Source organism: Anthonomus grandis, chromosome 10 (genome assembly GCF_022605725.1).
Source record: "Anthonomus grandis grandis chromosome 10, icAntGran1.3, whole genome shotgun sequence".
Classification (NCBI taxonomy): domain Eukaryota; kingdom Metazoa; phylum Arthropoda; class Insecta; order Coleoptera; family Curculionidae; genus Anthonomus; species Anthonomus grandis.
This window is the reverse complement of record NC_065555.1, coordinates 3,646,594-3,673,213: the sequence shown is the minus strand read 5'-3', so window position 1 is coordinate 3,673,213 and position 26,620 is coordinate 3,646,594. Positions and strand designations below refer to the sequence as shown.

Here is a 26,620-nt window from a genome sequence, read left to right as displayed (position 1 = left end):
GGCAAGTTCTAAGAGTCGCATCGTCAAGATTTTTTTTTCATTAGAGGAGTAACTTAAGAACCACTGAGATTATTCTCACAATTCGTTCGCAATAATATGCAGGCGTTCCTGAGGATGGATTAAAAGCAAAAACGTCCATCTGGATTAAAAAGTTTGGTAGCTATGGCAGTTTTGGTCGACGCATATTTTTTTGCTAATTTTCTTAGTAAGGCTTCATTATTCTTGGAAATAATTCACTAAATAAATGGAATATTTTAAAAAGGATTTTAGGTAATAAAAGGGCATTTTTTACACAACAATTTCATAGGAGAACAATTCTTGAGGCTCAAAAACTTCTTGAGTTAGAGATAATTTTGTCTGCCAAGGTCCTGGACCAATCGAATTTGAAGTTATTAAAACACATACGGCAACATTAAGATTTTTACTCATTAGAGGCCATTTTTGGGCATAACTTGGGAACTACTATGAATATTCTCATAATTTTTTCACAATAATATTTAGGGATTCCTGAGGATGGATTTAGGAGTAAAAACGTCGTTCTGGATTGAAAATTTTAGTAGTTATAGCAGTTTTGGTTGGGGCATGCTTTTTTGCTAATTTTCTTAGTAAACGTTCACTATTCTTGGGAATATTTCATGAATTAAATCAAATAATTGTAAAAGAGTTTAAGTCAATGAAAATGTATTTCTTACTAAACAATTTGATAGCAGAACAATTCTTGTACCTCAAAAGCTGTCTGAGTTAGAGGCAATTTTGTCAACCAAGGACTAAGAGCCACTATATTTAAGGGCGTTAAAAGACATATCAAGTTTCCTAAACATTCGTGGACATTTTTGGGCATAACTTGGGAACTACTGTGAATATTCTCATAATTTTTTCACAATAATATACAGGGATTCCTTAGGACGGATTTAAGAGTAAAAACGTTGTTCTGGATTAAAAATGTTAGTAGTTATAGCAGTTTTGGATGGGGCATGCTTTTTTGCTCATTTTCTTAGTAAACGTTCACTATTCTTGGGAATATTTCATGAAATAAATCAAATATTTTTAAAAAGAGTTTAAGCCAATGAAAATGTATTTCTTACTAAACAATTTGATAGCAGAACAATTCTTGTAGATGAAAAATTTTCTGAGTTACATGCAATTTTGTCTGCCAAGGTCCAAGAGCCGCCAAACTCGAAGTTTTTGAAATACATACGGTAGATAACATTAAAATTTTTATCATTAGAGGAGATTTTTGGTCTTTTGGAATGCCTGGAATAACATTTTAAATATATCCAAAATTATTCCCAAAAAACTGGAACAAAGTAAAAAAATTATGCAAATGCTTCTTAGAGATAAAAGATACATCGAAAATCTGGAATAAAATGAAAAACTGAACTTAGGTTCCTGAAAAATATGAAGAATATCTTAAATATCCGAAAAATCATTCCAAAATCCAGGACTATTGTTAAAAATGATGTCAAATGCTTGGTAGAAATATAAAATGACGTTAAAAACTTCATGAAAAACTGATTTTAATTTCTTCGAAAACATGAAAAATATTCCAAAAAGTCAACCATGGTTCTCTAAGATACTGATTTTTAATCCAGGTTAAAATAAAACTCTAAATTTACAGTATTAGTTAGTGTCTAGAATGTTCGCTTTAAGGGCTTTAAGACCGACCGTTTAACACACTTAGGAGAAACATGTCACCATAAGTACCACATTAAAGACATTAACTGATTCTGTAAATTTATTTAAACCTGAACACGAAAATAGTCCCAGGAAGTTAAAACTGGTTACAAAAGTCGGGAATTTGTTAAAGTATTATTGCAAATGCCTGGACTAACATTTCTCTCAATTTTAGTAACTTGGGAACCACTGAAAATATTCCTTCCCAATAATATGCTAGGGTTCCTGAGGGTTGATTTAAGGGTAAAAAAAGTCGATGTGAATTAAAAATTTTTGTTGTTAGGGCAGTTTTGGTTAAGACATGTTTTTTTGCTAATTTCCTTAGTAAATGTTTAATATTCTCGGGAATATTTTACAAAATAATTCGAATATTCTTAAAAGGCTTTCAGCCAAAGGAAGGTAATTTCTTTCCCAACAATTTGACATACAAAAGTTTTTTTGTATCTGAAAAACTCTCCGAGTTAAAGGTAATTTTGTCAAGCAAGTTTTAAAATCTCATCGTCAGAGACATTTTTGGGCATAACTTGGAAACTACTGCGAATATTCTCATAATTCGTTCGCAATAATATGCAGGCGTTCCCGAGGATGGATTAAAAGCAAAAACGTCCATCTGAACTAAAAAGTTTGGTAGTTATGGCAGTTTTGGTGGACGCATATTTTTTTGCTAATTTTCTTAGTAAGGCTTCATTATTCTTGGAAATAATTCACTAAATAAATGGAATATTTTAAAAAGGATTTTAGGTAATAAAAGGGCATTTTTTACACAACAATTTCATAGGAGAACAATTCTTGAGGCTCAAAGACTTCTTGAGTTAGAGATAATTTTGTCTGCCAAGGTCCTGGACCAATCGAATTTGAAGTTATTAAAACACATACGGCAACATTAAGATTTTTACTCATTAGAGGCCATTTTTGGGCATAACTTGGGAACTACTATGAATATTCTCATAATTTTTTCACAATAATATTTAGGGATTCCTGAGGATGGATTTAGGAGTAAAAACGTCGTTCTGGATTAAAAATTTTAGTAGTTATAGCAGTTTTGGTTGGGGCATGCTTTTTTGCTAATTTTCCTAGTAAACGTTCACTATTCTTGAGAATATTTCATGAACTAAATCAAATATTTTTAAAAAGAGTTTAAGCCAATGAAAATGTATTTCTTACTAAACAATTTGATAGCAGAACAATTCTTGTATCTCAAAAACTGTCTGAGTTAGAGGCAATTTTGTCAACCAAGGACCAAGAGCCACTATATTTAAGGGCGTTAAAACACATATCAAGTTTCCTAAACATTCGTGGACATTTTTGGGCATAACTTGGGAACTACTGTGAATATTCTCATAATTTTTTCACAATAATATACAGGGATTCCTGAGGATGGATTTAAGAGTAAAAACGTTGTATTGGATTAAAAATTTTAGTAGTTATAGCAGTTTTGGTTGGGGCATGCTTTTTTGCTCATTTTCTTAGTAAACGTTCACTATTCTTGGGAATATTTCATAAATTAAATCAAATATTTGTAAAAGAGTTTAAGCCAATGAAAATGTATTTCTTACTAAATAATTTGATAGGAGAACAATTCTTGTACCTCAAAAACTGTCTGAGTTAGAGGCAATTTTGTCTGCCAAGGTCCTGGACCACTCAAATTTGAGGTTATTAAAACACATACGGCAACATCAAGGTTTTTATTCATTAGAGGACATTTTTGGGCATAACTTAGGAACTACTGTGAATATTCTCATAACTTTTTCACAATAATATACAGGGATTCCTGAGGACGGATTTAAGAGTAAAAACGTCGTTCTGGATTAAAAATTTTAGTAGTTATAGCAGTTTTGGTTGGGCATGCTTTTTTGCTAATTTTCTTAGCAAACGTTCACTATTCTTGGGAATATTTCATGAATTAAATCAAATAATTGTAAAAGAGTTTAAGTCAATGAAAATGTATTTCTTACTAAACAATTTGATAGGAGAACAATTCTTGTACCTCAAAAACTGTCTGAGTTAGAGGCAATTTTGTCAACCAAGGACCAAGAGCCACTATATTTAAGGGCGTTAAAACACATATCAAGTTTCCTAAACATTCGTGGACATTTTTGGGCATAACTTGGGAACTACTGTGAATATTCTCGTAATTTTTTCACAATAATATACAGGGATTCCTGAGGATGGATTTAAGAGTAAAAACGTTGTATTGGATTAAAAATTTTAGTAGTTATAGCAGTTTTGGTTGAGGCATGTTTTTTTGCTAATGTTCTTAGTAAATGTTCGCTAATCCTAGGCGTATTTCATGAAATAATTGGAATATTTTTAAAAGAGTATAATTCAATGAAAGGGCATTTCTGACACAACAATTTCATAGGAGAACAATTCTTGTAGCTCAGAAACTTCTCGAGTTAGAGGCAATTTTGTCTGCCAAGGTCCAAGACCCGCCAAGTTTGAGGTTTTTGAAACACAAACGACAGCGGCAAGTTTTTCACTCATTACAGGGCATTTTTGAGCATAACTTGAGAACGACTGGGAATATTCTCATAATTTTTTCACACTAATATAAAGGAAATCTCAAGGATCGATTTAAGTGTAAAAACGTGATTCTGAGTTAAAGATTTCCTCTCTAATGTCACTTTCAGTTAGAGCATTTTTTAATTACAAATTCCAATAAATAATTGAAACATTCTTTAAAAATCTTCTTACCTTCACCGGCGGTAAGTCTATACAAAGCATAATCCTGCGGATTGGTAATCCGCGCCTTATGCGCGATAATCTTGCACACTTCCTTGGTGGTCATCTGGGGCCTGGCCGGTACCGTTTTCGTCAAAATCGAGCCGTGAAGTTCGTCCGGGACGACCACTTTTAACACAGACTGTACAGCAAACAAAAAAGAAGAACAGCATTTAACCTCCCCATCTAATAGAAAGAGAGACGAACAAACTCACATCGTTTTCAACGTGATTTTGACTGTTGCTATCCTCACAGCTCTTTTTGAAATGTTTAAGTACGTGCACCGCCGACGAGAGGGTGGTCAAATAATAGCCGCCCTCGCCAGAGAACAGGGAGGGATGCAACAGCCCCCACATGTATTCCGCCTCGATTTCCGCCGCCACAAAGTTCGTTTTCACCAACACCCACACGAAAATCGGAAGGAAATCGTCCGCACCCAGTTGCGTACATTTACCGGATCCGGTCAGCTGATGGTTGGTTTTCACCTGAAACAGTCATTCATTAGCATCTTTGATTCAACCCTTTTTAGGCAACAACGCTCGGCTGGAAAACTGATACTGATTGTTTTCTACACTAGAGCGGTATTGCCACACACACCCTTACCGAGTTAAAGATAATCGCGATAGCAGCCAACAAATTCTCCAGTTTCTCCAACGGAGAGTCGACCTGTTGCAACTTCTGGATGTACACGGCTATTCGGCCGAGGACGCTCTCCGATGGCAGCGTTATTCGCGGTTTGACGGCCAATTCGTGGATGGGCCGGGTGGAGGCGTATTGGATGTTATCCGCCAACAGTCTTATGTCTCCCGTTTTGGTGTAATAGTCCAAGAAGAGCTTGTGCAGGTGCGTCTTCAACGGTCTCACCACCAGTTTGTGCATCACGCCTTCCAGGATGGCGTCGAGGTTCAGGAACTCGGTCGATTTTAGCTGAAACATTTCCGGAATATTTAGAGAAAGTGATTTTTGTCAGTGGAATTTAGACTGTGCTTTAAAATATTCATTAAAGAAATGTCAGTTTTTTTACTTAAAATTATCCAATAAACGTTTTACTATTGTGAAAACGAATCAAGTCTTAGTAATTCACATTATATTAAAAACTCTAATCCTGCCTATTTGTGTCATAAATGTGGTCTTCACACTTTGGCTCATTTTCTAAACATGTCTAGATCATATTTGTTCACCCTTAGTGACACAATAATCGATCTAAATATAGACTGTAATTAGTATTTACAATCTTCAGGCAGTTTAACCTATTCCAATACTTTCTATACGGATTAAATAACAAGGAAAATAAGTTTGAATGTTCTGAACCTTAAAGGAATATTCCTGAAGAGGCTTTCATGAAACATTTGCTATTAGTATTCTTTGAATAGGCCACGAATGAAAAATTACATATTTCACACGGTTTTATTGATTTTATTCATTGGAGGGCATAACTTCGGAAACACTAGGAATATTCTCATAATTTTTTCACACCAATAGTGGTGGAAAACAGTGAAGTCCTTGAGGATGAATTTGAAGGCAGAAACGTAGTCTTGGGTTAAGGACTTTGCCAGTTAGAGCAGCTTTAGTTGGGGAATTTTTATTTTTTATTTTCTCGATTAATTTTTGCTATTCTCGGGAATATCTTAAGAAATTATTGGAATATTCATAAAAGGCTTTTCTTTCCAAACAATTTGATATGTAAACCATTTTTGTACCTCGAACACTCTGGAAGTTAGAGGCAATTTTATCAATCAAGGACCAAGACCCATCAGATTTAAGGGTTTTGAAACACACATATCAAGACTTCTATTGAATAGGGCAAATTTTTGGCCATAACTTTAAAACCGTTAAAAATATTCTCATAATTTTTTCACACCAATATAGTGGAGTCCCTGAGGATGGATTTGAGGGTAAAAACCTGATCCTGAGTCAAAGTTTTTACCAGTTACCGCAGTTTTGGTTAGGGCACTTTTTTTCCAAAATTTTCTCGGTTAATTTTTAATATTCTTGCGAATATCTTACGAAATTATTGGAATATTTTTAAAAGGGTTATAGATATGGAAAACCCATTTCTTTTCCAACAGTTCGATATACGAACGTTTTTTGTACCTCAAAAACTCTTTGAGTTAGAGACAATTTTATTAACCAAGGACCAAGACCTGCCAGATTTGAGGTTTTTGAAACACACATTGCCACATCAAGATTTTTATTCAATAGTGAACATTTTTGGTCATAACTTCGGAACCACTAGGAATATTCTCATAATTTTTTCACACCAATATAGTGGAATCCTTGAGGATGGATTTGAGGGCAAAAACGTAGTCTTGGATTAAGGAGCTTGCCAGTTGGAGCAGTTTTGGTTGGGGAAATTTGTTTCTCGGCTAATTTTTACTGTTCTTGGGAATATCTTCAGAACTAAACGGAATATTCATAAAAGGTTTTTAGCGAAAGAAAAGGCTTTTCTTTCCAAACAGTTTGATATGTGAACCCTTTCTGTACCTCAAAAACTCTGGAAGTTAGAGGCGATTTTGTCAACCAAGGAGCCATCAGATTTAAGGGTTTCAAAACACATATCAAGACTTCTATTGAATAGGGCAAATTTTTGGCCACAACTTTAAAACCGTTAAAAATATTCTCATAATCTTTTCAAACCAGTATAGTGGAGCCCCTGAAGATGGATTTAAGAGTAAAAACGTGGTTCTGTGTTAAGGATTTCGCTAGCTAGAGAATTTTTGGCAGGGAATTTTTTTTTGAAAATTTTACTTATCTTACAAATATCTTAGGAAATAATTGGAATTTTCTTAAAAAGGTTTTAGCGAAAGAAAGGTCACTTCTTTCCCAACAATTTGATATATTAATATTTTTAGTGCTTCAAAAACTCTCCGAGTTAGAGACAATTTTGTCAACCAAGGACCAAGACCCGTATATTTTTATTCAATAGCGAACATTTTTAGGCATAACTTCGGAGCCACTATAAATATTCTTATAATTTGTTCACACCAACATAGTGAAGTTCCTGAAGACGGATTTGAGGGTAAAAACCTGATCCTGAGTTAAGGTTTTTCCCAGTTAGCACAGTTTTGGTTAGGGCACTTTTTTTCCAAAATTTTCTCGGTTAATTTTTAATATTCTTGCGAATATCTTACGAAATAATTGAAATATTTTTAAAAGGGTTATAAATAAGGAAAACCCATTTCTTTTCCAACAGTTCGATATACGAACGTTTTTTGTACCTCAAAAATTCTTTGAGTTAGAGACAATTTTATTAACCAAGGACCAAGACCTGCCAGATTTGAGGTTTTTAAGACACACACATTGTCACATCAAGATTTCTATTCAATAGTGAACATTTTTGGTCATAACTTCGGAACCACTAGGAATATTCTCATAATTTTTTCACACCAATATAGTGGAGTCCTTGAGGATGGATTTGAGGGTAAAAACGTAGTCTTGGGTTAAGGAGTTTGCCACTCAGAGCAGTTTTGGTTGGAGAAATTTGTTTCTCGGCTAATTTTTACTGTTCTTGGGAATATCTTCAGAACTAAATGGAATATTCTTAAAACGTTTTTAGGGAAAGAAAAGGCTTTTCTTACCAAACAATTTGATATGTAAACCATTTTTGTACCTCGAAAACTCTGGAAGTTAGAGACAATTTTGTCAACCCAGGACCAAGACCCGTAAATTTTTATTCAATAGCGAACATTTTTAGGCATAACTTCGAAGCCACTATAAATATTCTTATAATTTTTTCACACCAACATAGTGAAGTTCCTGAGGATGGATTTGAGGGTAAAAACCTAATCCTGAGTTAAGGTTTTTCCCAGTTAGCACAGTTTTGGTTAGGGCACTTTTTTTCCAAAATTTTCTCGGTCAATTTTTAATATTCTTGCGAATATCTTACGAAATAATTGGAATATTTTTAAAAGGGTTATAGATATGGAAAACCCATTTCTTTTCCAACAGTTCGGTATACGAACGTTTTTTGTACCTCAAAAATTCTTTGAGTTAGAGACAATTTTATCAACCGAGGACCAAGCCCTGCCAGATTTGAGGTTTTTGAAACACACATTGCCACATCAAGATTTTTATTCAATAGTGGACATTTTTGGCCATAACTTGGGAACCACTAGGAATATTCTCATAATTTTTTCACACCAATATAGTGGAATCCTTGAGGATGGATTTGAGGGTAAAAACGTAGTCTTGGGTTAAGGATTTTGCCAGTTGGAGCAGTTTTGGTTGATGAAATTTGTTTCTCGACTAATTTTTACTGTTCTTGGGAATATCTTCAGAACTAAATGGAATATTCTTAATAGGTTTTTAGGGAAAGAAAGGGCGTTTCTCTCCAAACAATTTGATATGTAAACCATTTTTGTACCTCGAAAACTCTGGAAATTAGAGGCAATTTTGTCAACCAAGGACCAAGACCCATCAGATTTAAGGATTTTGAAACACACATATCAAGACTTCTATTGAATAGGGCAAATTTTTGGCCATAACTTTAAAACCGTTAAAAATATTCTTATGTTTTTTTCACGGCAGTATAGTGGAGCCCCTGAAGATGGATTTAAGAGTAAAAACGTGGTCCTGTGTTAAGGATTTCGCTAGATACAGGAATTTTTTTTTTCAATTTTTACTATTCTTGCAAATATCTTACGAAATAATTGGAATATTCTTAAAAAGGTTTTAGCGAAAGAAAGGCCACTTATTTCCCAACAATTTGATGTATTAACAATTTAGTGCTTCAAAGACCCTTCGAATTATAGGTGATTTTGTCAACCCAGAACCAAGACCCATAAGGTCACATCAAGATTTTTATTCAATAGCGAACATTTTTAGGCATAACCTCGGAGCCACTATAAATATTCTTATAATTTTTTCACACCAACATAGTGAAGTTCCTGAGGATCGATTTGAGGGTAAAAACCTGATTCTGAGTTAAGGTTTTTCCCAGTTAGCGCAGTTTTGGTTAGGGCCCTTTTTTTCCAATATTTTCTCGGTCAATTTTTAATATTCTTGGGAATATCTTACGAAATAATTGGAATATTTTTAAAAGAGTTATAGATAAGGAAAACCCATTTCTTTTCCAACAGTTCGATATACGAACGTGTTTTGTACCTCAAAAACTCTTTGAGTTATAGACAATTTTATTAACCAAGGACCAAGACCTGCCAGATTTGAGGTTTTTGAAACACACATTGCCACATCAAGATTTCTATTCAATAGGGAACATTTTTGGTCATAACTTCGGAACCGCTAGGAATATTCTCATAATTTTTTCACACCAATATAGTAGAGTCCTTGAGGATGGATTTGAGGATAAAAACGTAGTCTTGGGTTAAGGAGTTTGCCACTTAGAGCAGTTTTGGTTGGAGAAATTTGTTTCTCGGCTAATTTTTACTGTTCTTGGGAATATCTTCAGAACTAAATAGAATATTCTTAAAAGGTTTTTAGGGAAAGAAAGGGCGTTTCTCTCCAAACAATTTGATATGTGAACCCTTCCTGTACCTCAAAAACTCTGGAAGTTAAAGACAATTTTGTCAACCAAGGACCAAGACCCGTAAATTTTTATTCAATATCGAACATTTTTAGGCATAACTTCGAAGCCACTATAAATATTCTTATAATTTGTTCACACCAACATAGTGAAGTTCCTGAAGACGGATTTGAGGGTAAAAACCTGATCCTGAGTTAAGGTTTTTCCCAGTTAGCACAGTTTTGGTTAGGGCACTTTTTTTCCAAAATTTTCTCGGTCAATTTTTAATATTCTTGCGAATATCTTACGAAGTAATTGGAATATTTTTAAAAGGGTTATAAATAAGGAAACCTCACTTCTTTTCCAACAGTTCGATATACGAACGTTTTTTGTACCTCAAAAACTCTTTGAGTTAGAGACAATTTTATCAACCAAGGACCAAGACCTGCCAGATTTGAGGTTTTTGAAACGCACATTGCCACATCAAGATTTTTATTCAATAGTGAACATTTTTGGTCATAACTTCGGAACCACTAGGAATATTCTCATAATTTTTTCACAGCAATATAGTGGAATCCTTCAGGATGAATTTAAAGGTACAAACGTGGTTCTGGGTTAAAGATTGCGCCAGTTAGGGCACTTTTCCTCGGTTAATTTTTACTATTCTTGAGAGAGTATCTTACGAAATCATTTTGTTCTAGATTTTTGACGGAATTTCCGGCTTACGTTATCCAGGCTTTTTTCATTGAATTTGTATTGTATCATTTATATTGTATTGTCCAGGGTCTTAAGTCATTTGGCAGCTATCAGAAAAATGTTTAATTTTATTCCAGGCATTAAAGGCATTTGGTATCTCCTTCAGAAATTTGAAATAGTTTACCAGGTTTTTTTGCAATTACACAGGTAGTCACTTTCAAGTTCCTGGAATAAGTTTATGAGTACTTAAGACACTCTTAGAGGCAACTAAAGTCACCAAAATTCTGGAATGTGCCCTCAGATTAACTTCAAGTACTTGGAAGAAGCTTGAGAAAAGCGACTTAAATTCCTCAAATAAACCCTCAAATCAAGCTCCTTTAGCAAGGACATATCTGGAAACCTTCGGACTAAGCTCTCGTTAATACTGCAACAATCCAGAACAGTTTTAAGCAAAATCAAAGAGGCAGAGAATAAGCAGGACGTTGAAATTGCTTTAAAAGATCTTAGAGAAGAAGCTTTAGGACTTAGGGGTTTCTTGATGTACTTTGTAAACGTTTTTTTTTGGAATAACATTTCAATGTTTTCGAGTGATTTTTTTGATTGATTGATTTTGTAAACTATTGGAAAAAATTCTCTTTAACTTGAATTTCCAAAAATTGAAGAAAATCATATTTTCCAGGCTCTTGGAATCAACCATCAGGCATTAGAGGAATATTTCATTTCATTGCAAGCATTTGACTTATTTCTTTCGGGACGTATTACAAATATATACACATACCAGTATAGTGAAGTCCCTGAGGATGTAGTTTAGGGTAAAAACGTGGTCCTGGGTTAAGTAGTTCACCAGTTAGGGCCGTTTTGGTAGGGGTACTTTTTTCGACAATTTTATCCGTTAATTTTTACTATTTCTGGGTATATCTCACTAAATAATTGGATTATTTTTAAAAGGGTTATAGATAAAGAAAGGCCAACAATTTGATATATGAAAATTTTTTGTACTTCAAAAACTCGTTAAGTTAGAGACAGTTTTGTTGACTAAGACTCGCCAGTTTTTGCTACATCAAGATTTCTATTACATAGTGAACATTTTTGGTCATAACTTGGGAACTGCTAGGAATATTCTCATCATTTTTTCAAGACAACAAAGTGGAGTCGCTGAGGATGGATTTGAGGGTAAAATCGTCGCTCTGGGTTAAAAATTTCTCCAGTTAGGACAGTTTTGGTTGGGTCATACCTTTTTACTATTTTTTTTGGCAAATGTTCACTATTCTTAAGAATATTTCATGAAATCATAGGAATATTCTTGAAAGGATTATAGCGGAAAAAAGGCTGATTCATTTACAACAATTTGATGTATAAATATTTCTTGTATCTCAAAAACTTTGTCAACCAAGGACCAGGGCCCGCCAGATTTGAGGGTTTTGAAACACATCAAGTTTCCTATACTTTCGTGGACGTTTTTAGGTATAATTCAAGAAACACTGAGAATATTCTCAAAATTTTTTTACGACGCGTTAAAGAGATTCCTGAGGATGGATTTTAGGGTAAAAACGTGGTCCTGGGTTAAGTATTTCACCAGTTAGGGCCGTTTTGGTTGGGGTACTTTTTTTTGTAAATTTTATCCGTTAATTTTTACTATTCCTGGAAATATCTCACGAAATAATTGGAGTATTTTAAAAGGGTTACATAGATAAAAGAAGGCCATTTTTTTCCAACAATTTGATATATGAACATTTTTTGTACTTCAAAAACTCGTTAAGTTAGAGACCATTTTGTCAACTAAGACTCGCCAGTTTTTGAAACACATTGCTACATCAAGATTTCTGTTCAATAGTGAACATTTTTGGTCATAACTTGGGAACCGCTAGGAATATTCTCATCATTTTTTCAAGACAACAAAGTGGAATCCCTGAGGATGGATTTGAGGATAAAAAGATCGTCTTGGGTAAAAAATTTCTCCAGTTGGGGCAGTTTTGGTTGGGTCATACCTTTTTACTATTTTTTTTGGCAAATGTTCACTATTCTTAAGAATATTTCATGAAATAATAGGAATATTCTTAAAAGGATTATAGCGGAAGGAAGGCTGATTCATTTACAACAATTTGATGTATAAATATTTCTTGTATCTCAAAAACTTGGTCAACCAAGGACCAGGGTCCGCCAGATTTGAGGGTTTTGAAACACATCAAGTTTCCTATACTTTCGTGGACGTTTTTAGGTATAATTTAAGAAACACTGAGAATATTCTTAAAATTTTTTTACGACGCGTTAAAGAGATTCCTGAGGATGGATTTTAGGGTAAAAACGTGGTCCTGGGTTAAGTATTTCACCAGTTAGGGCCGTTTTGGTTGGGATACTTTTTTTTGTAAATTTTATCCGTTAATTTTTACTATTCCTGGAAATATCTCACGAAATAATTGGAATTTTTTTAAAAGGGTTATATAGATAAAGGAAGGCCATTTTTTTCCAACAATTTGATATATGAACATTTTTTGTACTTCAAAAACTCTTTAAGTTAGAGACCATTTTGTCAACTAAGACTAGCCAGTTTTTGAAACACATTGCTACATCAAGATTTCTGTTCAACAGTGAACATTTTTGGTCATAACTTGGGAACCGCTAGGAATATTCTCATCATTTTTTCAAGACAACAAAGTGGAGTCCCTGAGGGTAAAAACGTCGCTCTGGGTTAAAAATTTCTCCAGTTAGGACAGTTTTGGTTGGGTCATATATTTTTACTATTTTTTTTGGCAAATGTTCACTATTCTTAAAAATATTTCACGAAATAATAGGAATATTCTTAAAAGGATTATAGCGGAAGAAAGGTCATTTTATTTGCAACAATTTGATATGTAAATATCTCTTGTACCTCAAAAACTCTCCGAGTTAGAGGCAATTTTGTCAACCAAGGACCAGGAGCCACTATATTTAAGGGGGGTTAAAACACATATCAAGTTTCCTAAACATTCGTGGACATTTTTAGGTATAACTTAAGAACCAGTGAGAATATTCTCAAAATTTTTTCACGACACCCTAAAGGGATTCCTGAGGATGGATTTGAGAGTAGAAACGTGTTCATGGGTCAAGTATTATATGCCACAAGCTCCTGGAATATTCATAAAAAGTTCGTGCAATTAAATTACCTTATTCCTCTCCCGTTCGATCTCCTTATAAAACCCCTTTTCGCCATGCTTGACCAAATAATTCTTCATCCCCGACATGAACTGACGCATGTTCCGCATAACGACTTGCGGATTCGTCTCTTTCGACTCGCAAGTGCACGCGATAAAATTATCGATATTTTGAGCAAAAGTCGTACTTTTATCCTGCGCCAGTTCCATGGCGTAGTTCCGTATCGACACCCCCGCCGCCCTCGAGGGTGGATCCGAATGCGCCTTTAGACTCTCGAAACGGGCTGACGCTACAAAAAAAAAGATCGGATGGACATTTTCGGTATATTCGGAGAATATTCCTCGCGGGTTGTTACTCACATAATAAATGATCGAAGCGGTCCCGAAAGCTGCGACTTCGGTTGATCGAGGCGCATTTCATCTTGTGCGCGCTGTGGATTTCCGCGTACGACTCGTCCGTTTCCGTGATAACCGGATTCGGTTCCGCCCACGGGTCGGAAAACTCCGTCAGCTCGCTGATTTCCGACGGAGGGGCACGGGGGATTTTCCGCTCCAGGTCGACGTTATCGTAGGCGGAAATTCGACAACGGTCGTCGTCCAGGGCGACATCTATCGGCGTACGGATGTCGGGATACCTTGAAAAGAATTTTACTTACGCTTGACCTCTACACCACGTTAGGACACATCTTTCCCACCCACCTCTGTATGCCGATGATACAGTTTTAAAGTGAGCAATAATTCACGGTTTCTTACCGTTTTGAGATCAAATCGTGCAACGTCGGTCTGTCGTCACAACTGTCACCAGTGTAATCTAGAGAGCCGAGCAAGTTGGGCACCGGCGGCCAGTCGGACTCGTAGTCCGGATCGCTCGAGTCCATATTTATATCGTTTTCGTTGGCTACAGTTAAAATGAATGCATTAGTGAATTAATGACGGAAGGAATTAATGTATAAAGTGAGTACGTACTGACAAACTTCCAGCTACTGTCCACTTGCCAAGTTTCTTGATTGCTAGGCTTAGGTTTCACCAGCGGTGGTAAAACCGGCTTTAAGTCGGGACGTCTTAAGCCTAAAAATTTCTGTTTCGGACTTAAGTTGTCTACCGAAGACGATATAAGGCCTAAAAGTAAAAAGAGAACTGTATTACCGGCTAATCCAGTGATGCTCATTACTACTTTGAGTACGTCTCTAATATTGTCACGGCTGTCAATAATGTCACTCATCAGGCGGAAATATCGATAAGATTTTTTTTATTAAATGAAGAATTTCTGGAATATTCATTATATAAACAGAATATTTCATTGCCTTTAGAATTTTTTAAGAATCTATGAATATTCCAGAATAATATTAACATAATCTAACTATATGAATATTCTTTTAATTATTAGAATATTCGTTTCTTCTTTTTTTTCTCTATCGCCTATAATAGTGCTTATATAAAAATATTCTTGAATAAATATTTATATCTTATCTGCATATTCTTATAGAATATTCCGAATATTCGCATGTTTATTGGGATATTGGATTTTTATGAACTATGTGTAAATTGCATGGCTGAATTTGTTGAAATATTTACAGAATATTCCAGAAGGTGATTTTTCGCATTCAGTACTTTTAAAGTTTTTGGAATATTAGAGATAATCCAGAAACAATCATAAATCTAGAAATATTCTTTCAAGAACAAAAATTCGGGAACATTCTTTAAAAAATGCACCAAAAACTTATAAAATATCGAATGTTCCCATAAATATTCTCGCTAGGAATATTCCAGAATTGAACAAATAGTACATCAGATTTTTTTAGTGAATATTCGAGCGTAAAAAATACACCTTGTGGAACATAGCCAACTATTCCAAAATTAGAAAAATCATCAAGAATATTCTTTAACAAATAACCACAGAACACTCAATAATATATCTGAATATTTCTGTAATAGAATATTCTTAGTTGATTAGAAATTGCCGGAATATTCGATGTTGTGTCACATAATCTTTATTTAAAAAAATCCAAGAATATTGTTCAGAAAATATTCAAGGAATATTCATAGGATAAACAGAATATTCCATGAATTTGTGTTTGGAATAACTGGTTTCTTTTTTCTAGGAATATTCAGGGATTAAAACCACAAATTTTTTTTGGAATATTCCAGGAACAAAATGAAATAAATGAATATACTTTACTCAGAAAGAAATAATCAGGGATAAAAATTTAATGGAGTATATGAGAATATTCCCAAGCTTATTGGGATATTATCTTAAGGAATATTCCTCTAATAAATTGAAAAATTATTTTTTTCATGAATATTTAACCATAATGGGTTATTCCAAATACTCTTCGATTCAATGATTTTGGAATATTCCTAAAATAAATAAATTGTACATTTGATTTTTTTAAAGGATTCCTGGAATATTCATAACATATATGAAATGCTCCAAGACCAAGAAGACAATAAATGAATATTCTTAAAAAAAAATAATATAAACAGAAAGAAACAGAAAAAAAAAGATAAACAGAATATTCCTACATAAACATTTGGTTTGAATAATCAATTTTCCAAGAATATGCTTCACAATATACGTTAGACCATAATTTTTTAGAATATTCTTGGACCACTTGGTAAATTGTACACAAGATTTGAAAATGGAAATATTCTTAAGATAAACAAAATATTTTTCAATTGAATAATTGTTTTTTTTTTGTCTAGGAATATTCAAGGAATAAAAGTAGATATTTTTTTGGAATATTCCAGAAGCAAAAAGGAAATATATAAATATTCTTTGTTTGCCTAAAAAAATAATCAGGAATAAAAAATCGTAGAATATTCAGTATTTGATGAATATTTTTGTCATGTTGATAAAAAACATAATATACTTAAATTAACTGGGATATTGTCTTGTTAAGAATATTCCTGAAATAAATTGATTAAATTTTGGCAAAAATATTCATACATTATTCAATATTTATATTTTTAGAAATTGAGAATATAAGAATATTCAAGAATATTCTTGTTCAAAATAATATTTATATTGTTTTGGAATATCCTAAGAATAAATAAAATATCGTGTAAATAAGAAATTCTATGAATATTCTTTAAAAGGGAGAATTAATCAGAAATATTCTTTTAATTATTAGAATATTCGTTTCTGTCTCATTCAATTTTCGAACGTTTCTTTTTTTCTCTATCGCCTATAATAGTGCTTATATAAAAATATTCTTAAATAAATATTTATATCTTATCTGCATATTCTTATAGAATATTCCGAATATTCGCATGTTTATTGGGATATTGGATTTTTATGAACTATGTGTAAATTGCATGGCTGAATTTGTTTTTTAATTGTTGAAATATTTACAGAATATTCCAGTGATTTTTCGCATTCAGTACTTTTAAAGTTTTTGGAATATTAGACATAATCCAGAAACAATCATAAACCTAGAAATATTCTTTCAAGAAGAAAAATTCGGGAACATTCTTTAAAAAATGCACCAAAAACTTATAAAATATCGAATGTTCTCATAAATATTCTCGCTAGTAATATTCCAGAATTGAACAAATAGTACATCAGATTTTTTTACTGAATATTCGAGCGTAAAAAATACACCTTGTGGAACATAGCCAACTATTCCGAAATTAGAAAAATCATCAAGAATATTCTTGTACAAATATTTTTTAACAAATGATCACAAAACAATCAATAATATATCTGAATATTTCTGTAATAGAATATTCTTAGTTATTTAGAAATTTCTGGAATATTCGATGTTGCGTCATATAATTATTGAACTATTCTTCCCTCTATTGCCTTTAGTATTTTTATTTGAAAAAATCCAAGAATATTGTTCAGAAAATATTCAAGGAATATTCATAGGATAAACAGAATATTCCATGAATTTTTCTTTGGAATAACTGGTTTTTTTTGTCTAGGAATATTCAGGGATTAAAACCACAAATTTTGTTTGGAATATTCCAGGAACAAAAAGTAAATAAATGAATTTATTTTACTCAGAAAGAAATAATCAGGGATAAAAATTTAATGGAGTATATAAGAATATTCCCAAGCTTATTGGGATATTATCTTAAGGAATATTCCTCTAATAAATTGAAAAATGATTTTTTCGCGAATATTTAACCATAATGGGTTATTCCAAATACTCTTCGATTCAATGATTTTGGAATATTCTTAAAATAAATAAATTGTACATTTGATTTTTTCAAAGGTTTCCTGGAATATTCATAGCATATATGAAATGCTCCAAGACCAAGAAGACAATAAATGAATATTCTTAAAAAAAAATAATATAAACAGAAAGAAACAGAAACAAAAAGATAAACAGAATATTCCTACATAAACATTTCGTTTGAATAATCAATTTTCCAGGAATATGCTTCACAATATACGTTAGACCATAATTTTTTAGAATATTCTTGTACACAAGATTTGAAAATGGGAATATTCTCAAGATAAACAAAATATTTTTCTGTTGAATAATTGTTTTTTTTGTCTAGGAATATTCAAGGAATAAAAGTAGATATTTTTTTGGGATATTCCAGAAGCAAAAAGGAAATATATGAATATTCTTTCTTTGCCTAGAAAAAAATAATCGGGAATAAAAAAATCGTAGAATATTCAGTATTTGATGAATATTTCTGTCGCATGTTGATAAAAAACATAATATACTTAAATTTACTGGGATATTGTCTTGTTAAGAATATTCCTGAAATAAATTGATTAAATTTTGGCAAGAATATTCATTATACATTATTCAATATTTATATTTTTAGAAATTGAGAATATAAGAATATTCAAGAATATTCTTGTTCAAAACAATATTTATATTGTTTTGGAATATCCTAAGAATAAATAAAATATCGTGTAAATAATAAATTCTATGAATATTCTTTAAAAGGGAGAATTAATCAGAAATATTCTTTTAATTATTAGAATATTCGTTTCTGTCTCATTCAATTTTCGAACGTTTCTTTTTTTCTCTATCGCCTATAATAGTGCTTATATAAAAATATTCTTAAATAAATATTTATATCTTATCTGCATATTCTTATAGAATATTCCGAATATTCGCATGTTTATTGGGATATTGGATTTTTATGAACTATGTGTAAATTGCATAGCTGAATTTGTTTTTTAATTGTTGAAATATTTACAGAATATTCCAGAATATTCCAGTGATTTTTCGCATTCAGTACTTTTAAAGTTTTAAGGAATATTAGACATAATCCAGAAACAATAATAAATCTAGAAATATTCTTTCAAGAACAAAAATTCGGGAACATTCTTTAAAAAATGCATCAAACATTTAGTATTTTATGAATACATTTATCATACTTATAAAATATCGAATGTTCTCATAAATATTCTCGCTAGGAATATTCCAGAATTGAACAAATAGTACATCAGATTTTTTTTTATGAATATTCAAGCGTAAAAAACACACCTTGAGGAACATAGCCAACTATTCCAAAATTAGAAAAATCATCAAAAATATTCTTTAACAAATAACCACAGAACACTCAATAATATATCTGAATATTTCTGTAATAGAATATTCTTAGTTGATTAAAAATTGCCGGAATATTCGATGTTGTGTCACATAATCTTTATTTAAAAAATCCAAGAATATTGTTCAGAAAATATTCAAGGAATATTCATAGGATAAACAGAATATTCCATGAATTTTTCTTTGGAATAACTGGTTTTTTTGTCTAGGAATATTTAGGGATTAAAACCACAATTTTTTTTTGGAATATTCCAGGAACAAAAAGTAAATAAATGAATATACTTTACTCAGATAGAAATAATCAGGGATAAAAATTTAATGGAGTATATGAGAATATTCCCAAGCTTATTGGGATATTATCTTAAGGAATATTCCTCGAATAAATTGAAAAATGATTTTTTTCATGAATGTTTAACCATAATGGGTTATTCCAAATACTCTTCGATTCAATGATTTTGGAATATTCTTAAAATAAATAAATTGTACATTTGATTTTTTCAAAGGATTCCTGGAATATTCATAGCATTTATGAAATGCTCCAAGACCAAGAAGACAATAAATGAATATTCTTAAAAAAATAATATAAACAGAAAGAAACAGAAAAAAAAAGATAAACAGAATATTCCTACATAAACATTTCGTTTGAATAATCAACTTTCCAGGAATATGCTTCACAATATACGTTAGACCATAATTTTTTAGAATATTCTTGTACACAAGATTTGAAAATGGGAATATTCTCAAGATAAACAAAATATTTTTCTGTTGAATAATTGTTTTTTTTTTGTCTAGGAATATTCAAGGAATAAAAGTAGATATTTTTTTGGAATATTCCAGAAGCAAAAAGGAAATATATGAATATTCTTTGTTTGCCTAAAAAAAATAATTGGGAACAAAAAAATCGTAGAATATTCAGTATTTGATGAATATTTTTGTCATGTTGATAAAAAACATAATATACTTAAATTAACTGGGATATTGTCTTGTTAAGAATATTCCTGAAATAAATTGATTAAATTTTGGCAAGAATATTCATACATTATTCAATATTTATATTTTTAGAAATTGAGAATATAGGAATATTCAAAATAAAATTTATATTGGTTTGGAATATCCTAAGAATAAATGTAATATTGTGTAAATGAGAAACTATATGGATATTCTATAAAAAAAAGAAAATTAATCAAAAATATATTTTTAATTCATAAAATATTTAATCAACATCTTTATCGAATATTCCCAAACTTTGAAAGAATATTCAGTACATTGTGAATATTCTGATCATGTTTTTCTATATATGTTATTTTCCACCCAATTTTTGAAACATTTCAAATATTCTTATAGCCGATCAGAGAATCATCTTCAGGAGGAATATTCTTGATAAAATAATCGAAAACTTACCGCCATTAAACTCCCCCCCGTCCTCCGCCCTCTCGCCCGTAGGACTCAAAACCTTCATGGAGTTCAAATTGGGAGGGTTCGAGTGTCTGTGGTAAATCGGTACAGCCGGAGCAGGTCGTGTGACCACCAAACGCTTTGCTACAGCCGCAGACTGTTGTAGAGAGGACAGAGAGTCTGCAGGTTCCGCGTAGAAGGGACTCTGCTGTTTTCCCTCTTCTACAGAAGATTCTACGGGAGTGAGCAGTTGATGATCTACGGTTTGTGGTGGATGATAGGCTGCGCATCAACGATTTTATACATATTTCGAAGGTTCTCACATTTATTGTTGGGAATATTCCTTTAGTATAGCAGATAATGATTTTTTTTTAAAAGAATATTTGGACCATATTAGAAATTAAGAAGTGTTTTTATGAGAATATTCGGAATATTTTAACAACGAATATTCGCAAAAAGAATATTCTAAGAAGTTTTTTTAAACAGAGGCATATAGAGACCAAGAAATATTCAATAATTTTATAATACCACTCAAATGAAAGCGAATATTCTCACGATTTTTTAAGAATTGCCAGAATATTCCATAAAAATTTTAACGAGATTTATATGAATATTCTTTAAAAAAGTCGTTCAACATATTTTCAAAATCTTCATTTTTTGAAGAATATTCCAGTTTTTGAATGAGTGCACTACATATACAGAAACGAATACTTCGACAATATTCCAGCTAATAAGAGAATATCCAATAGAGAGATAATAATTTCTTAAAGAATGTTCCCAGTTTATCCTTAATTAAGGCCTTAAAGAAAAATTAAAGTGATTTAGTGATACCACCGAAACGTGCAGGAATATTCTGACAATCTAATAAATTAAAAAACATTCTAAATATTTTATTTTTTTAAAGGAATATTCCCGGTTTTTTAAAAATATAGGCGCAGCTAGCGACGAGTTAAAAAATTTTGTGACGTACAAGAATATTCTATAAAAATTCTGGGGATATTCAAGAAATGCCGTGAATATTCCTAGATTTTCTAATCTATGTGGTAAGGACAAAAATATTCAGCGATACCTGCTTGGTTATTCTGAAAATAAGAATATTTAAAAATTTGATAATCTTGATAAGAATATTCATATGAGGACATTGAACAAAAATTTAAAGGAATATTCTTTTTTTTTAAGAAAACCCTTGGGAAAAATGCATATTTATTTATTACACTGGTATTACAGAAAATTCAGGAATATTCCTAAAAAAATGGAATATTCTGGATATGTAATGGAAGATTTTTTAACTTTCTTAAAGAATATTCTGAATATTCCCAAACGTATTGACATATTGTTAACATACATATATTGTTATTATTCTTCGTTAAAATTCAAATTATTATTCGTTTGATAATCACGAAATCCGAGAATATTCTTTAAAATATTGGAAATTTCATGAATTTTCGTTGGTGGAATATTCCGAATATTCTTATCTAAGAATATCTTATATATTTCTTGCTATCACCTATGGGTGCCTCTATTAAAAAAATCCAGGAATATTCCTTGAAAAATTCAAGGTTTTGAGAAAATTCTTTTGGTCATGTTTATCAAACATTCAGAAGATTTCATAAACCATGAATATTCTTTACAATACTGGAATACTCTGGAGCTTTTGTAACATTCGGAATATTCTAAATGTTTTTATAATCAATAGGAAATAAGCCGAAACTTTTTTTTGGCTTCTATCACTTGTGCAGGAATATAATTTGAAAAATTCCAGATTTTTAGAATATTCATTTCATCGCACCTATGGAATATTCCGAATATTCTCAAGTGAGAAAATTAATCAGCATGTTTTTACATATTTCTTTAATCGAAAATTCTGCAGGGATATTCTTTAAAATTCGAGATTTTTGTAAATATTTACAAAATCCCTCAAAAACCTTATTGGAACATTCTTTCAAAATTGGAGATTTTAAGAATATTTTTTTTTATCATGTTCACAGAATATTCCGAATATTTTAATTATAAATAGGAAATTTATCAGAACCTTCTTTGTCCAGAAAACCCTTCAGGAATATTCCTTTAAATACTGGAATATTCTTCAACAAATCGAGATTTAGTAGTAGAATTATAAAAAAATCCAGGAATATTCCTTGAAAAATTCGAGGTTTTGAGAAAATTCTTTTGGTCATGTTTATCAAACATTCAAAATATCTCATAAACCATGAATATTCTTTACAATACTGGAATACTCTGGAGCTTTTGTAACATTCGGAATATTCTAAATATTTTTATAATCAATAGGAAATAAGTCGAAACTTTTTCAGATTTTTAGAATATTCATTTCATCGCACCTATGGAATATTCCGAATATTCTCATGTGAGAAAATTAATCAGGATGTTCTCCCTTTTTATATATTTCTTTAACCAAAAATTCTGCAGGGATATTCTTTAAAAATCGAGATTTTTGTAAATATTTACAAAATCCCTCAAAAACGTTATTGGAACATTCTTTCGAATTGGAGATTTTAAGAATATTTTTTTTTATCATGTTCACAGAATATTCCGAATATTTTCATAATAAATAGGAAATTTATCAGAACCTTCTTTGTCCATAAAACCATTCAGGAATATTCCTTTAAATACTGGAATATTCTTTAAAAAAATCGAGATTTAGTAGTAGAATTATAAAAAAATCCAGGAATATTCCTTTAAAAATTCAAGGTTTCAACATTCGGAATATTCTAAATATTTTTATAATCAATAGGAAATAAGTCGAAACTTTACCAGACTTTTAGAATATTTATTTCATCGCACCTATGGAATATTCTGAATATTCTCATTATAAATAGGAAATTTATCAGAACCTTCTTTGTCCAGAAAACCATTTAGGAATATTCCTTTAAATACTGGAATATTCTTCAAAAAAATCAAGATTTAGTAGTAGAATTATAAAAAATCCAGGAATATTCCTTTAAAAATTCGAGGTTTTCAAAAAACTCTTTTGGTCATGTTTATCAAACATTCAGAATATTTCATAAACCATGAATATTCTTTACAATACTGGAATACTCTGGAGCTTTTTTAACATTCGGAATATTCTAAATATTTTTATAATCAATCGGAAATGTCGGAATTTTTTTTTGGCTTCTATCACTTGTGTAGGAATATAATTTAAAACATTTTTAGAATATTCATTTCATCGCACCTATGGAATATTCCGAATATTCTCATTATAAATAGGAAATTTATCAGAACCTTCTTGGTCCAGAAAACCATTCAGGAATATTCATTTAAATACTGGAATATTCTTCAAAAAAATCGAGATTTTTTTGATTATTTTAAACTTTCTTAAAAAAAAATATTCTGAATATTCTCAAACGTATTGACATATTGTTAACATACATATATTGTTATTATTCTTCGTTAAAATTCAAACTATTATTTGTCCTAGTAATTTATAGTAAGAATCTTAAAAAAATTACTTTTATGGAATATTCTCATAATGCGTATAAAATTGTGGGAATATTCGCTTCTGTTTGGCTGGTGTCTCAAAACAATTGAATATTTCTTGGTCTCTATATGCCTCTGTCTAAAAAAACCTAGAATATTCTTTAAAAAATTCGAAATTTTGTAAATATTCGTTGATGAAATATTTCGAATGTTCTCATACTTTTCAGGGAATTTAGAATATCCACTCCATTACATAATTCTTGGTTCGAAAATCTTTAAAAGGAAAATGCTTTAAGAGCCTAGAATATTCCTCAAAAAATTCGAGACTTATTATTACTAATTTTATACGAGAATATTCTTAAATTAGTTTAAAATATCTAATATTCTCTGATTTATTGTCGGAATATTCACTTCTGTATAGGAAGTGCCACTAATTATACATTTTCTTTCAGAAGAATTTAAAAAAATGTAGTTTTGAAAAATTCCAGATTTTTGGAAATAACCCTCTTAAAGAATATTTCGAGTATTCTCATATATATTATAAAATTGTGGGAATATTCTTCTACATATCAAAATATTCTCTCATGTCCTAATAATCACGAGATCCGAGAATATTCTTTAAAATATTGGAAATGTCATGAATTTTCGTTGGTGGAATATTCAAATATTCTTATCGCCCTAAAGTATATGGCAAATAATCTCATATATATGGGAAAAATCGGCAATTTTCTTTAAAAAATTCGAAATTTAGTAGGAGAATTTTAAACTATTAAAAAAATCCAGGAATATTCCTTTAAAAATTCGAGGTTTTCAAAAAATTCTTTTGGTCATGTTTATCAAACATTCAGAATACTTCATAAACCATGAATATTCTTTACAATACTGAAACACTCTGGAGCTTTTGTAACATTCGGAATATTCTAAATATTTTTATAATCAATAGGAAATAAGTCGAAACTTTTCCAGATTTTTAGAATATTCATTTCATCGCACCTATGGAATATTCCGAATATTCTCATGTGAAAAAAATTAATCAGGATGTTCTCCCACTTTATATATTTCTTTAACCAAAAATTTTGCAGGGATATTCTTTAAAAATCGAGATTTTTGTAAATATTTACAAAATCCCTCAAAAACCTTATTGGAACATTCTTTTAAAATTGGAGATTTTAAGAATATATTTTTTTATCATGTTCACAGAATATTCCGAATATTTTCATAATAAATAGGAAATTTATCAGAACCTTCTTTGTCCATAAAACCATTCAGGAATATTCCTTTAAATACTGGAATATTCTTTAAAAAATCGAGATTTAGTAGTAGAATTATAAAAAATCCAGGAATATTCCTTTAAAAATTCGAGGTTTTCAAAAAATTTTTTTGGTCATGTTTATCAAACATTCAGAATATTTTATAAACCATGAATATTCTTTACAATACTGGAATACTCTGGAGCTTTTGTAACATTTTTAATATTCTAAATATTTTTATAATCAATAGGAAATAAGTCGAAACTTTTCCAGATTTTTAGAATATTCATTTCATCGCACCTATGGAATATTCCGAATATTCTCATGTGAGAAAATTAATCAGGATGTTCTCCCTTTTTATATATTTCTTTAACCAAAAATTCTGCAGGGATATTCTTTAAAAATCGAGATTTTTGTAAATATTTATAAAATCCCTCAAAAACCTTATTGGAACATTCTTTCAAAATTGGAGATTTTAAGAATTTTTTTTTTATCATGTTCACAGAATATTCCGAATATTTTCATAATAAATAGGAAATTTATCAGAACCTTCTTTGTCCATAAAACCATTCAGGAATATTCCTTTAAATACTGGAATATTCTTTAAAAAATCGAGATTTAGTAGTAGAATTATAAAAAATCCAGGAATATTCCTTTAAAAATTCGAGGTTTTCAAAAAATTTTTTTGGTCATGTTTATCAAACATTCAGAATATTTTATAAACCATGAATATTCTTTACAATACTGGAATACTCTGGAGCTTTTGTAACATTTTTAATATTCTAAATATTTTTATAATCAATAGGAAATAAGTCGAAACTTTTCCAGATTTTTAGAATATTCATTTCATCGCACCTATGGAATATTCCGAATATTCTCATGTGAGAAAATTAATCAGGATGTTCTCCCTTTTTATATATTTCTTTAACCAAAAATTCTGCAGGGATATTCTTAGAAAATCGAGATTTTTGTAAATATTTATAAAATCCCTCAAAAACCTTATTAGAACATTCTTTTAAAATTGGAGATTTTAAGAATATTTTTTTTTATCATGTTCATAGAATATTCCGAATATTTTCATTATAAATAGAAAATTTATCAGAACCTTCTTTGTCCATAAAACCCTTCAGGAACATTCCTTTAAATACTGGAATATTCTTTAAAAAAAACGAGATTTCTTGAATATTTTAAACTTTCTTAAAAAAATATTCTGAATATTCTTATACGTATTGGAATATTGTTAGAATAAGTTTCCTTTTTTATATATTTCTTGCTATGGGTGTCTCTATTAAAAAAATCCAGGAATATTTATTAAAAAATTCGATATTTTAGAAATGG

At 30.8% G+C, this 26,620-nt stretch overlaps 1 protein-coding gene across 5 annotated transcripts in view; it reads right to left on the bottom strand.

The window, feature by feature from the left end:
• LOC126741686 (protein sprint) overlaps nucleotides 1-26,620 on the bottom strand; it is a 188,003-nt gene that overhangs the window by 3,109 nt on the left and 158,274 nt on the right. For 3 of the 5 annotated variants that reach the window (XM_050448215.1, XM_050448219.1, XM_050448218.1), the window contains 8 exons: nucleotides 20,601-20,876; nucleotides 14,650-14,802; nucleotides 14,437-14,581; nucleotides 14,044-14,318; nucleotides 13,696-13,973; nucleotides 4,999-5,322; nucleotides 4,611-4,880; nucleotides 4,369-4,537 (listed from right to left, as the gene is read on the bottom strand). In XM_050448215.1, coding sequence (XP_050304172.1) covers nucleotides 4,369-4,537; nucleotides 4,611-4,880; nucleotides 4,999-5,322; nucleotides 13,696-13,973; nucleotides 14,044-14,318; nucleotides 14,437-14,581; nucleotides 14,650-14,802; nucleotides 20,601-20,876 — 1,890 coding nt within the window. The remainder of the gene's footprint in view (nucleotides 1-4,368; nucleotides 4,538-4,610; nucleotides 4,881-4,998; nucleotides 5,323-13,695; nucleotides 13,974-14,043; nucleotides 14,319-14,436; nucleotides 14,582-14,649; nucleotides 14,803-20,600; nucleotides 20,877-26,620) is intronic. The other 2 variants (XM_050448216.1, XM_050448217.1) reach the window with 2 other exon arrangements.